The 13,366-nt window shown below is 52.3% G+C and overlaps 3 protein-coding genes and 1 pseudogene across 3 annotated transcripts; all 4 read left to right on the forward strand.

The window, feature by feature from the left end:
- The first annotated feature begins 947 nt into the window (after positions 1 to 947).
- On the forward strand, positions 948 to 3,549 carry LOC103631149 (protein NUCLEAR FUSION DEFECTIVE 4-like; annotated as a pseudogene).
- Positions 3,550 to 3,552: 3 nt separating this feature from the next.
- On the forward strand, positions 3,553 to 5,205 carry LOC103629509 (uncharacterized). Its single transcript, XM_020539987.1, has 6 exons — positions 3,553 to 3,601; positions 4,322 to 4,386; positions 4,484 to 4,542; positions 4,628 to 4,759; positions 4,844 to 5,063; positions 5,182 to 5,205. Exons 1-6 carry the CDS (start codon positions 3,553 to 3,555, stop codon positions 5,203 to 5,205), a joined length of 549 nt encoding a protein of 182 aa, XP_020395576.1.
- Positions 5,206 to 6,612: 1,407 nt separating this feature from the next.
- Positions 6,613 to 8,174, forward strand: LOC100286039 (alpha-L-fucosidase 2). The gene is given in 3 exon segments (NM_001158927.1): positions 6,613 to 6,934; positions 7,022 to 7,237; positions 7,373 to 8,174. Coding segments are annotated over 3 exon segments (1,092 nt in total). The 5' UTR covers positions 6,613 to 6,696; the 3' UTR covers positions 8,011 to 8,174.
- A 905-nt stretch (positions 8,175 to 9,079) lies between these two features.
- Positions 9,080 to 10,850, forward strand: LOC100193659 (alpha-L-fucosidase 2). The gene is given in 3 exon segments (NM_001138752.1): positions 9,080 to 9,422; positions 9,535 to 9,917; positions 10,047 to 10,850. Coding segments are annotated over 3 exon segments (1,140 nt in total). The 5' UTR covers positions 9,080 to 9,169; the 3' UTR covers positions 10,551 to 10,850.
- Positions 10,851 to 13,366: the final 2,516 nt, after the last annotated feature.

Here is a 13,366-nt window from a genome sequence, read left to right on the forward strand (position 1 = left end):
CTGACGAACCACCATTCTTTTCTCCTTAATTGTGAAGTCATACCAAATGCTATGTGCAGTTGGTATATATAGGTTATATATATATATATATATATCATGGCGTTTCATGTAGTGTTGGCATGATGCTGCTCAGGTGGCCGTATCCCTGTTGTGACTTGTGAGTTTGTGACAATGCTGTTTCACCTGCTACTTGTTGCCTGAACCGGCTCTCAAGGGAATGTTTTGTGGTTGTACTAAGTCAACTCAACTGAAAGCGCTGCGACATTTAAATTATGAGTAGCAACCTCTCTTTTTTTGCAGTTTAAGATAAAATGTATATCTCTACAACTATTAAGCGTAATCTGTAGACTGCCCCCGCTCTCCCCAGCCTCCCACGGATCCCGCGCGCGCACGGCAGACAACCGCCGCCGAGGATACCGCCGCCCGCCCGCCCCCACCCAGACGCGATTCCCCCGCCGAGGATCCCGTCGCTCGCCCGCCCCCACCCAGCCGTGATTCCCCGCCCAACGCGCGTGGGTCACGCGCACGTCGCGCCCGCCCGTCCTCCCGCCGCGAGTCACAGCCGCCCGCCGCGATTCCCCTCCCCCCGCCGCGATTCCCCGCCCGCAGATCACGCGCAAGCGCAACCGACCCCCGTCGCGATTCCCCTCCGCGGCGAATCACCCGCCATCTAATCCGCCAACCGACCTCCGCCAGCTGCCGCATCCGCGCAACCTCCGCCTCCATCGCCCAAGCTCCCGCCCGCGGCGAATCATCCGCCATCTGATCCGCCAACCGACCTCCGCCAGCTGCCGCATCCTCGCAACCTCCGCCTCCATCGCCCAAGAACTCCTCCTCCCGCCATCTGACACACGGCCAAGCACCAAGCGACCAAACGCGAGCCACCTTGAACTCGAAGCAAGCAAGCGACTGGGCTGCATTTTCTTCAGTTGTTTGGAAAGGCCCTAATGGCGGGGACGCGCTGGGGGCGGTGGCTGGGGCTGGTGACGGCGGCGTGGGTCCACTGCATCTCCGGCAACAACTACACCTTCTCCAACTACTCGCACGCGCTCAAGACACTCATGGGCCTCACGCAGCTGCAGCTCAACGGCCTCTCCGTCGCCAAGGACGTCGGCAAGGCGTTCGGCCTCCTCGCGGGGCTGGCGTCCGACCGCGTCCCCACCTAGCTCCTCCTCGCCGTCGGCTCCCTCGAGGGCCTCCTTGGCTATGGCGCGCAGTGGATGGTCGTGTCCGGGCCATCGCCCCTCCCCTACTGGTAGATCTGCGTCTTCCTCTGCCTCGGCGGGAACAGCACCACGTGGATGAACACCGCCGTACTCGTCACCTGCATCTGCAACTTCCGCCAGAGCAGGGGCCTCGTCTCCGGCCTGCTCAAGGGCTACGTCGGCCTCAGGACCGCCATCTTCACCGACACCTGCTCCGCGCTCTTCGCCGACGACCCGGCCTCGTTCCTCGTCATGCTCGCCGTCGTGCCGGCCGCCGTCTGCGCGCTCGCCATGGTGTTCCTCCGCGAGGGCACCGCCGCTGTGGACGAGGAGGACGACGGGCGCTGCTTCGCCGCGATAAACTCGCTCGCCGTGGCAATCGCGCTGTACCTCCTCGCCGCGGACCTCATGGGGCTCGACGGTGGGGGCGGGGTCGTCTTCGTCGCCGTGCTCCTGGTGCTCCTCGCGTCCCCCGCTGCCGTGCCGGCGATCCTAGCGTGGAGATCGTGGTGATCCTGTCGTGCCGGCGAACGCCGACCTAGAGGAGGCGGACTCCTTGGTGGCCGCGGTCGCGCCGCTACTTCTCGTGGCGAAGGAGGCACGTGCTCCCGGAGAGCGGCCGCGGCTCGGGGAGGAGCACACGATCGCGCAGACGCTCACGTCGCTGGACTTTTGGCTGATGTTCGCGTCGTTCCTGATGGGCGTGGGCATAGGGCTGGCCGTGATGAACAACCTGGGGCAGATGGGCGTGGCCATGGGCTACGTCGACGTCTCCCTCTTCGTCTCCATGACCAGCATCTGGGGATTCTTTGGTCGCATCGCCTCCGGCACTATCTCCGAGCACTTCATCAAGTAAGTTATTTATTACCCGAATTGGCAATTGGCATGGAATGGAATCATATAACTCCTGCGCTACCCGGTTTAGCAGCGGGTCAGTGACAGCCGACGACTCGCCGGCGGTGACGCCTAGGCTGCTGTCCTTGATGTCCAGCTCCAGCCCCGAAAACTGCTCCTCCTCCTCATAATGGCCCGACCGAGCGGCGGCGTCGTGCTCCAACCGGTACCTCTTCGACGCGAACACGCAGGCCTGGTGCGCGGGGTACCTGGACCTGATGCAATTGGCATAATGTTTATGATCAGAATAATTCATCAGCACCAGGTGAACTTTGATTTACCTTATAATATGATGGAGCACCTTGTGATTTCGACATTTATATATTAAGAATAACGCTGAGGACAATTTTGTTTTCTGTTCTCACAGTGGATGTGAGTTGTGACCAATGTTTGGTAGATATTTATTGATCCATCCAATATCTCTGTTTGATTTCCTCCGTCTTTTTCTTCCCTTTCTGTTCACGTTCATGTCATGGTTGATTATGAACAGAACATAAAAATATGTTTGGGAATTTTATATAAGAAAAATACGTTTGGGAATTATATAGTTCACCAACGCGGAGGGCAACGTTGCGGCGCAGGCGGCCGCTGCCAAGCTCAGGCTCGCCCACGCTGCCACCAGCCTCCACGACGCGGTCGGCCCTGTCCACCTCGCCGGCCTCCCGGTCCCGGCTCTGGAGAACAGGTCCTCAACTTGCGGTTCTTGCAAGCTCATGGGAGCGGGTTGCTTCTGAGCTGTGGCTCGAACAACACTGTCGATGCTGATGGGCGAAGATGGATTGGCGACATAACCCCTGAGAGGAATTTTACCTTGAGCAGCCCTCGGCTTTCGGCGTCACTGGTCGGGAAGAGCAGTTCTGATGAGATATTTGGACCGCTTTACAGCTCTGCCCGTTTCTTCAACGCGGCAACTTGGTATACCATTAGTGTGCTGCCAGGAAGTTACTGTGTCAGGTTGCATTTCTTCCCTTCGACCTTCAAGAATTTGAGCGCAAACAACTCCGCGTTTGATGTCACGGCAAATGATTTCAAGCTTGTTTCAAAATTCAATGCGTCAGAGGAGATTGCTTGGAGAGCCTCTGTGAGCAATTCGGTCACCAGTGCAGTTGTAAAGGAGTACTTTCTTGTAGTCGGTGCTCGTGGCCTGAGTATTGAGTTTGATCCAAGACCTGGGTCGTTTGCCTTTGTGAATGCAATTGAGGTCATGCTGACCCCAGATAATTTGTTCAATGATACAATGAGCAAAGTTGGCAGTGCAGGAACGCAGCTTCCTCTTGGTTTGAGCGGCAGAGGTGTTGAGACAATGTACCGGCTGAACATTGGAGGTCCTGCACTTAAATCGCCCAGCGATCAGTATCTCCACAGGCCATGGTACACTGACGAAGCGTTCATGTTTTCTACAAATGCTGCTCAGACTGTGTCTAATGCTTCAAGTGCAGGAATTGGATGATCGATGTCGGCACACATTCTGCTATATCTGAACACTGAGGTGGATGATCGATGTACAGAATAGTAATAATTCTAATATCTGAACACCATTGTCCTTTTCAGGAACCTTTATAGATATCCTCAATAAACTAAAATCAGATGTTTGTCCTTTTCAGGAACCTTTTTCTGTCAACTTGATTTTTGAAGTTCATCTGCTCTGACATTCATATGTTTCTGCATGAACTCATACTCTGAACTGGTATATCTGACAATTACTAAACCTGGCTAGATAATACAACTTTGAGTTCTACTTCTAGAGATTGATCTTATCTCAAAGCTGTGGAAAGATGTGGAATCATGGCAAACCCGTTGTCAATTATATCTCCAAGACTTCCCTGATCTAAAGGTGGCTTTTCCTCCTTTTTTCTTTCTTCTATTATGTATTTTTGGGATGATTTTAGATGTTATATTCCTCTATTGTGAATGTTCCAGGAGCTAGAGGGTTTTCTCCTTGCTGCGGATGGTTCCAACTTTAGCATTCCAGAGCTGAACATTCTTAAGCAACGTTACTCAAATTGTTGCTCTTGGGTGAGTCGTGCTAAGAACATACTCGGAAAACTTTATGCTACGAGTGACTATCACAATGCTGTTGAGGAGTTGATAGGCATTCTGAAGGAAGCAGAATTACTAGGAGTAAAAGGCATGCTATTTAAATACTTCCTCCCATGGATACTGTTGTATTTTAAATGTTTGGTTGTTTTGATCATTTTCACAAGAGCTATTATCCTATGCAGTTGATGAATTGCCTATTGTGGAGAAAGAACTAAAGAGGTCCTTATGTAGGAAGCAAGCATATGAGGTGTGTATGATAGTTTCTGCACCATTGTCTGGGGTGGTCATATGTTTTTATGCCTAGACAGATTATGAATTTGATTATCCATTCATGCATGTAATAGGCACTTGCAATAGTAATGCCAATGGAGGTGGTTGAAGAAGTTTTAAAAGAAGCTTCGATGTAAGTTTACTTTTTTTGTTATCCTACAAGTATTTTTAGAATGATTATCCAGCTATGTGTCGCTCTTAAGTTTCTTACCTGCCAGACTAAATATTGAAGAGGAGCAACCATTTGATGATCTGTCTCGGATGCTCAAAGAGGCCACTTCCTGGGAAGAGAAGGCTAGACTTATTCTTGAACGATCAGCTTCTCTCTATGAGTTTGAAGACCATATGAGGTATTTGTAGCTATGAAGTGAATCGATATGTTCTTGTGCTTTTGAATTGAATGTCACCCTACCAAATATATTATTGAATCACAGGTGTTCAGAGGGAATCAGAGTTATCCTTCCGTCTAAACTGCATATGAAAGCAGAGGTTGATATTGCTAAATTGTGGATAGACAAATGTCAGGCCTATTTGAGACCAAGCTGCAATAAACTTGCATTTGGAGACTTTCTTAAAGTTGATGATATCAAGGTTCACAAAATCTGGATAGTTCTAACCTTAGATTTGTGGCAGCTTGTTAACAATATTTTTCAGGTAAACCTCTTTCGATTAATAGTTGCGAAGAAGGGGTAGTTCATGCTAGGCGATGTGGACGGCAATGTGGCGGAAGCATGCTGATAGAACAAAATTGTTATGGATGGCGATGTGGCAGAAGCATGCTAGGCCTGCTCCATAGGCTCCTCTCGATGTGCAACGGTGTCTGGTCCACCTCGTCAGCCCTTGGTGCTGCGACCTCCTCCGGGGACAACTCTAAGGGCTGTGACAGCCTACTCTGGTAGCACGACCTCGCGCGCTGCCATGCTGGCAATGTCTCCATCAGTGTCGCCTAGGCCAACTTGGTGTTTGAGGACCTTCTTTATAACAGTGTAATACACATTTGTATATAAGTTATTATGGTATTATATGTTCTCGTTGCATCGCACGGGCACCCACCTAGTATATAAATGAAGAACTAGCGGGAGCAGATAGTTTCACAGCTCGGAGGAGTTTGTAAGCTCTAGTATTTGCCAAAAGAACTCAGAGCACCAGAGCTAACCGAAAGGTTATTTCTACTTGTATATGAGGTGTCAGCCGTATAGACTATACAAGTTAGTGGAAAATGATTAGGGCGAAGCCAAAGGTGTTAGTTAGTTTCAGTAATGAAGTGGCTCCTAGTCCTATAGACAAGCATCCGTAATCATATGTAGGCTTTCATTTTTTTTTTGCTGATTTTTGCCGTCATAAACTATCAAACACGTCATCCGTAATTAATATGAACGCGGAATTGGCCGAATCGTTGTGATAGGAGAAATACGTCTCACTTCCTAGATTTTAAATCCTATAGACCCATTCATTTTTCTTTACACATAACTCCAACAATGATCAGATTCTCAAAGAAAAAGTTAAATCAAATAGGCCCACATCTACTCTAACACTCTAGCTCGAACAATTTACTATAGACGATCCCATGCTCCATACCTCCAATCTCATACCGAAAATATGCAGACTTCTTCTCTAGACAAAAGACACATCTTAGAAAGTGGAAAGTGGTTACCAAAAGCAGAGCAAGATTTTATACTGATATGGTAAAACACAGGGTGGGAAAAAGTACTCTATCTACAACTGGTAGATTAGAAAGGAAAAGACGGAAGAAAAGCGCAGCAACCAGAAAAGAACACGAACAGAAAAAACTTCAGACCATGCATGCACAGCACAACAACCGAGGTGACGGTACACTAAGGGGGTGTTTGGTTGCTCCTGCTAAAGTTTAGCTCGGGTCACATCAAGCGTTTGACTTTTAAATAGGAGTATGAAATATAGACCCAACCAACTTGACTAGATTCGTCTCGTCTTTTAATCTTCAGCTGACAAATTAGTTTTATAATCCGACTACATTTAATAACCGGAACGGAGGTTCAAACATTCGATGGGACAGAGGCTAAATTTTAGCGGGGTGTAACCAAACACCCCCTAAGTACAGTTAAGTAGGCAAGCAGCCTGGCGAAGGAGACTCACACGAGGTGGGCTAATGCCGCAACAGCTAAGTCCCAACCTACGCCATTAACGTCCTCTATATAAGCAAGCAGCGAACCTCTGCAAACATGGTCATCAGCGAAGCACAAAGCGCAGATCGTCGATCTAGCGAGCTCGGAGTCGGAGCACGCCTAGACACCAGCAGAAAGAAGCAATGGCGGCTCGGCGGCTCCTCGTCGCGTTCCTTGCCTTGTGCTCTGGCTTCTCGGCCGTCCACGGGCAGAAGTTCAACGCCATCTTCAGCTTCGGCGACTCCATGTCCGACACCGGCAACCTGTGCGTGAACGGTCCCCCCACCGGCCTGACGCTCACCCAGCCGCCCTACGGCGAGACCTTCTTCGGCCGCGCCACCTGCCGCTGCTCCGACGGCCGCCTCGTCGTCGACTTCCTGGGTACTCTTTTTCGCTCGCACGCACATACTCCATGTGACGTGAGTACGTGACACGCTGAAAATTCTGCTTTTGCTTGCTGTCGCGCAGCCGAGAAGTTCGGGCTGCCCTTGCTGAAGCCGTCGAAGCAGGGCGGCGCGAACTTCAAGCAGGGCGCCAACATGGCGATCATCGGCGCGACCACCATGGACTCTGGCTTCTTCCAGTCGCTGGGCATCGCCGGCAAGATCTGGAACAACGGGCCCCTCAACACCCAGATCCAATGGTTCCAGCAGCTGATGCCGTCCATCTGCGGTTCAAGGCAGGGTACGTACGTTACGTTACGTGGTGCACGACACGACGACACCAATGTCGTCCATGGAGCATGATGACCGATGAGGTGGTCGCTTCGCCGACGCCCGCCATTATTAACTCCGTCGATTCGATTATATATATTCGCAGCCTGCAAGTCGTACCTGTCCAAGTCCCTGTTCGTGCTGGGCGAGTTCGGCGGCAACGACTACAACGCGCAGCTCTTCGGCGGCTACTCCCCGGAGCAGGCGAGCAGGCAGAGCGGCACCATCGTGGACGCCATCGGGCGGGGCGTGGAGCAGCTCATCCGCCTGGGCGCGACGCACGTGGTGGTCCCCGGCGTGCTGCCCGTGGGCTGCTTCCCGATCTACCTCACGCTGTACCGGACCTCCAACGCCGGCGACTACGACCGGCACGGCTGCCTGAGGCGCTTCAACGCGCTGTCCGCGCGGCACAACGCGCTGCTGCAGCGCAAGGTGTCGGGCCTGCGGGGCAGGTACCCCGGCGCGCGGATCATGTACGCCGACTTCTACGCCCACGTCTACGACATGGTCAGGAGGCCCGCCAGCTACGGGTTCAGCGCGAACCTCAGGGCGTGCTGCGGCGCCGGCGGCGGCAAGTACAACTACCAGAACGGCGCGCGCTGCGGCATGCCCGGCGCGCACGCGTGCTCCAACCCGTCGTCGTCGCTCAGCTGGGACGGCATCCACCTGACGGAGGCGGCGTACAGGAAGATCGCCGACGGCTGGGTCAGCGGGGCCTACTGCCACCCGCCCATCTCGGCGTAATTGTTTGTTTAGGCCTTATTCGTTTGTTTGTAAGTGGATCAGAGCGGTTTGGAAGCAAGATGATGGAGGCGATAAGCAAAAAAAATCGATTATACACCGTGTAGCTTCAATGCACCCTGTTTTATGTGCAATGAAATGATGGGACAACCTTCTGGCAGACCAAATTTGGCGGCACCAAACTCCAATCAGGCAACCTTCAATAAGTCAAGGCCTGCTCTGCCCATCCCCTGTCCTCGAACTTTCTTCTTTTTTTAGAAGGAAGGCTTCCTTTCTCCCTTCCGGTTAAGGTTATGTTTGTTTCAGTTTTTTTAAACTTCTGGCCACCTAAATCTGCTATGAACGGTAAAACGCTCCGCTTTTCAGTCAGTTTCTATAAAAACCGGTTTGGTAAAAAAACGTGCAAAATCAACATAAACATATAATTGACCGGTCTTTGTAATAGTAGAAATTCGTCACTTTCTATATCCTGAACTTTACGAACACTTTCTTCTTTATTCAAACGTAATTTTCACGATATTTAGATTCTTTTTGAAGCCAGATTTTGCCACAGCCAAGCTGGTTCCAAAAAAAATGCTGAATCAAACAGCCCTAACTCTCGCGCGTTTGGAGCAGGCCCACCTGCTTTAGTTGCCAATTCGAATGGGCCGGACCAGCAGGCCGCACGCTCGCTGCGTCGGGAGGGCCCATGCAACCCATGAAACGGGTGTGTCGTCGCGTCCCACCGACCCAAACTTGGCTTCCCGTCCGGGGCCGGGGCAGCTTTTCTGGGGAACCAGACGCGGAGGAGCTCGTCACCACAGGGTCGGTCCGGCAGCACCGCACGCCATCGCCATCACCATCACCACAGCGACGACGAGCTCTGTTTGCATTGACGATATATAGTCCAAGCGGCATTAAACCAAGCTTATCGCGAGGTGGTTCGGCCGGCAGCCACCGAGTAGTAGTAGCACTGTGAAGTTCTCACGGAGTCCATATGCATGAGCACGCACACGTGGACGCTCGGGGTGCAACGTGGGGCCGATACAATATATAGACGTCCGTGCATGGACAGACATGGCCGTGCCGGCATTTCTGATCCGTACGTGGAAGCGGTACGTATACGTAGACGGATAGATACATACAGTGTACACAGCTAGTACACCACGAGCGGTCAAGCGCCATGGATTCCCGAGCCCTGGGCACCGTTGGCCTCCTGCTCGTCTCCTGTTTCCTCCTCGCTGCCGGCGGCGCCCAGAGGTTCGAGGCCATGTTCAACTTCGGGGACTCGCTGGGCGACACGGGCAACCTCTGCGTCAACAAGTCGGCGGCGAACCAGCTCCTGCTCACCTTCGCGCAGCCGCCCTACGGCATGACGTATTTCGGCCACCCCACCTGCCGCTGCTCCGACGGCCGCCTCGTCGTCGACTTCCTCGGTACGCACGCACGTGCATATATATGCTTGGCTCGGCCGGCCATGCGAATCCATCTGCATCATGCACACATCGTCGTCATGCCGGTGCGGTGAACTGTGTGGAACGAATGCAGCTCAGGAGCTGGGGCTACCGCTCCTCCCGCCGTCGAAGCAGCAGGACGGCGCGGACTTCCGCAGGGGTGCGAGCATGGCCATCGTCGGCGCCACGGCCCTCGACTTCGAGTTCCTCAAGTCCATCGGCCTCGGCTACCCGATCTGGAACAACGGCGCCATGAACGTCCAGATCCAGTGGTTCAGGGACCTGCTGCCGTCCATCTGCGGCGCCGCGCCGCCGGCGGAAGGGCAAGGCTGCAAGGACTACCTGGCCAGATCCCTGTTCGTCTTCGGCCCCTTCGGAGGGAACGACTACAATGCCATGCTCTTCTTCGGGCTCACCGTGGATCAGGCAAGGAACTACACGCCCAAGATCGTCGACACCGTCGCCAGCGGCGTCGAGGTAATAACAACTAACAAGCTAGCTAACGAACACATCCAGGGAACGGGATAGCCGATGGATCGGATTGAACTGACTGGCACCTACTTGTTTATGGCTGTCCTTTGCACGTGCGCGCGCACGTACTCGCAGCAACTCATCCAGTTGGGCGCAGTGGACATCGTCGTCCCGGGAGCGCTGCCCGTGGGGTGCTTCGCCATCTACCTCACGTTTCTCCCGAGCGACGACCCGGCCGACTACGACGGGCACGGGTGCCTGAGGGCGCTCAACGAGCTGTCCGTCTACCAGAACTCCCTGCTCCAGAGCAGGCTCGCCGCCCTCCAGGCAAGGTATCCCTCGGCGAGGATCGTGTACGCCGACTACTACACCCACATCGACCGGCTGGTGCGCAGCCCGGCGCGCTTCGGCTTCACAACTGGCGCCGTCCCGGCGTGCTGCGGCGCTGGTGGCGGCAAGTACAACTTCGAGCTCGACGCGCGGTGCGGCATGAAGGGCGCCACCGCGTGCCGGGACCCGTCGAGGCACGAGTCCTGGGACGGCGTCCACCTGACGGAGGCCGTGAACAGGCTCATCGCCGAGGGATGGCTCAGAGGCCCGTACTGCCATCCTCCCATTGCGACTCAGTCGATAGCGTAGGTCACCCCCGGCCCATGCGGGGCTGCGCCCATGGTAAGACTGGCACGGGCCTTCCCTGACATACAGTGGCATGATGGCGTAGTGTTGTACCGTATTTACGAAGTGAAAATCTAAAAGCTTAAATCATAAAAAAAAACTCCCTAAGCTCCGATTTAGTAAGTTGCTAAATACATATTAGGAATAAAATCCACTTTAGTCTCCAACAGTTTTCAATAAATAATTTTAAATTATGCTAACTCGGATTTTCTAGTTATTACTTACAACTTTAAACTTGGTTTCATTTGTACAATAAAGTTTAATAATCATTGTTCTTCTCGTTATATTATTAATATTTTCATTCTATATGAATTATGGTTTGTTGTTTTTCTCTAATTTTTTGGATGGGTCATCCCGAGACTTGTCAAATGAATTCATCCTTTCCGCAGCTCAAATCATTCAGAGTGTATCATATGTATAGGGTGCTAACTCGATGGTGGACAAATGATTTTCCAGTGTGATTAACGTGCTAAATAATCTATTAGGAGTGTAAAATAGGTCCCAAGTCTTGGAAGTAACTAGGGATATTTAAGAATTTGGTATATTTGGGGACCTCATTTAAGAAATTGTTGGTGGATGATTTTTTTTGTTAATAACACCCTAAATTAATTTTAGGGACTTCTTTTGGGAACTAGTGGAGATGTTCGAAGAGAACATTTATTATGTAGCTATTTACTCAAATTAAAGAATTGTTTAAATAGACTAAACGATAATTAATCATGCGAAATTGATGGTAAACCATTATATACTGTTTATAGGGTGTGTAGACAGACTAAATGGTCGTGTGTGCGAATCTATACTACTTATTAAGACAACAAAGGTAGTCTGCCTCCCTTGTTCTACTGTTAATGAATCTGGACCGTCCATGCCCACGGTAGCCGCCCGCGCTAGCCGCTCGCGATCCATCCGCCCGCGCTCCCGTGTTTGTGCTCCCCACGATAGCCACGAGCAACCTCTCCCTCTCTGGAACCGACGTCACCGCCCTCTCCTCCTCCCTATGACTCTCCGTCCCTCTCGTCTCCTTTGAACCAACGAAGACTCGCTCGTCTCGCTTCTTCCTCACTGTCTCGCAGTCTCCAACCTGCTCGGCTTCATCAGATCGCGCCCGACACAGTCGCTAGGGCGCCACCATGCGACGCGGCTCGCTCTCGGCCACTGGTGGAGGCACGTCGTCCTGCATCATGGTGGAGGAGGATCGACTAGGGTTGGTGGTGTTGAGAGGTCTAGAGCCACGTCCTAACTCCACCACTTCTCTCCTCTACGACGCGAGCAAGGGCGGCGCCGACTGCGGCGTCGGCGGGAACTGGGCCTCGCCCTCCCCATCTCTCCAGTACGCGTCTTCTTTTGTCTCGCTCTGCGCTCGCCTCTACCATGGAGATTAGGGTCTAGGGTTTGGTGGCGCAACCGCCTACATCACTGGCATCCTCAACGTCGTTGTCCTCTGCTCTCATGTTATCCTCACGCCCACCAGTAGCCATCGGCCTCTACCTCGTTAGGGCTAGGATCGTTCCACCTCTACCTCGGGTTAGAGTCGTTCCACCTCTACCTCTATGTATTGACTGTGGTTTGGGATAAGGCTCACACCCGTTGCTAATATGTTGATTTGTTTGCTGCATCAGTGTTGGGGTTTGATTTTTGTGGATTTGATCTGTAATTGATTACTGACAACAGTAGACCAATTTGCTGGTGCGTGAGAATGGGATAGATGGGACAGTAAGGGTGCCAAGCCTATTTCTAATTAGGCATACTTGGATTGGATGTGAAGGTTCTATATAGCATGCAAAATCCTGTTATTTCCATTGTCACATCACAAGTTCTTTGAAAAAATCCCATGTGTACAAATCAATTATTGAATAACTAAATGATAAAGAGGATATACTTGTCCTTTTTAGGTGTCACACTCGGATTTAAGGGACAAAGTCGGGTGCATCTCATATATGCGCCAAAGAAGACAACACATATAATAACAGAGTGTATAGAGATAAATGTCACAATAACATCAGAGTACTTATGTCGGGTACCATAATTAAGGGTACCCCAGTACTCCTAAACGTGGCTGAAGAACATCTTTAAAACAAACCATAAAGACTGGTAAGCACGGTTCGAAGTTAAGGCCTCATCTACCGAGGGACGCGATCCCGTCTCACCCGAGCCCAGCCTCGGGCAAGAACAGTAGTCCTGTACGGATTCACGGCTCGCCCGAGGGTCCCCTCAGGCAGTGGGCGCACCCCCGGCTCGCCCAAGGCAAAGCTCGGGCAAACTTTGTCGTATAGCGGCCTCGACCAAACCACCTTGCCACCGACCGTATCACGTGCGCATTTAATGCGGGGATCACTTGACACCTTATCCTGACACGCGCGCCTCGGTTGGCAAGGTCGAAATGACCGCAGTCACTTCACCCTTTTACTGATCGTTCTGACAGGATAACAACACTATTCATCCCGTTCCGACCAATGTGCCAACCACCGGGGTAAGACTAACAATAGTAAGTTGCTGACTCTCCCGAGTTCAGCCTCGGGTGCAGCAAAGAGTTCCGCCTCGCCCGACCCAGGCCTTGGCCCCAGCCTCGGCCTTAGGAGGAATCATCACCACGCCCGACCCAGGCCTCAGCCTCGGGAGGAGGTCTTCGCCTCGCCCGACCTAGGCCTCAGCCTCAGCCTCGGCCTCGAGAGGAAGTATTCGCCTCGCTCGACCTAGGCCTTGGCTTCGGGAGAAATCACCGCCTCGCCCGAGACGGCCTCGGACCAACTACACGAACCGGGAATACAACACTATCCTTC

Source organism: Zea mays, chromosome 6 (genome assembly GCF_902167145.1).
Source record: "Zea mays cultivar B73 chromosome 6, Zm-B73-REFERENCE-NAM-5.0, whole genome shotgun sequence".
NCBI lineage: Eukaryota > Viridiplantae > Streptophyta > Magnoliopsida > Poales > Poaceae > Zea > Zea mays.

What these genes read in the sequence shown, in the direction of transcription:
- LOC103629509 (XM_020539987.1), top strand. Translation starts at nt 3,553, where the DNA reads ATGTCGGCACACATTCTGCTATATCTGAACACTGAGGTGGATGATCGA. An exon ending in CACTGAGGTGGATGATCGAT is followed by an intron (nt 3,602 to 4,321) that starts GTACAGAATAGT and finishes TATCCTATGCAG; the next exon opens with TTGATGAATTGCCTATTGTG. An exon ending in GTAGGAAGCAAGCATATGAG is followed by an intron (nt 4,387 to 4,483) that starts GTGTGTATGATA and finishes TGCATGTAATAG; the next exon opens with GCACTTGCAATAGTAATGCC.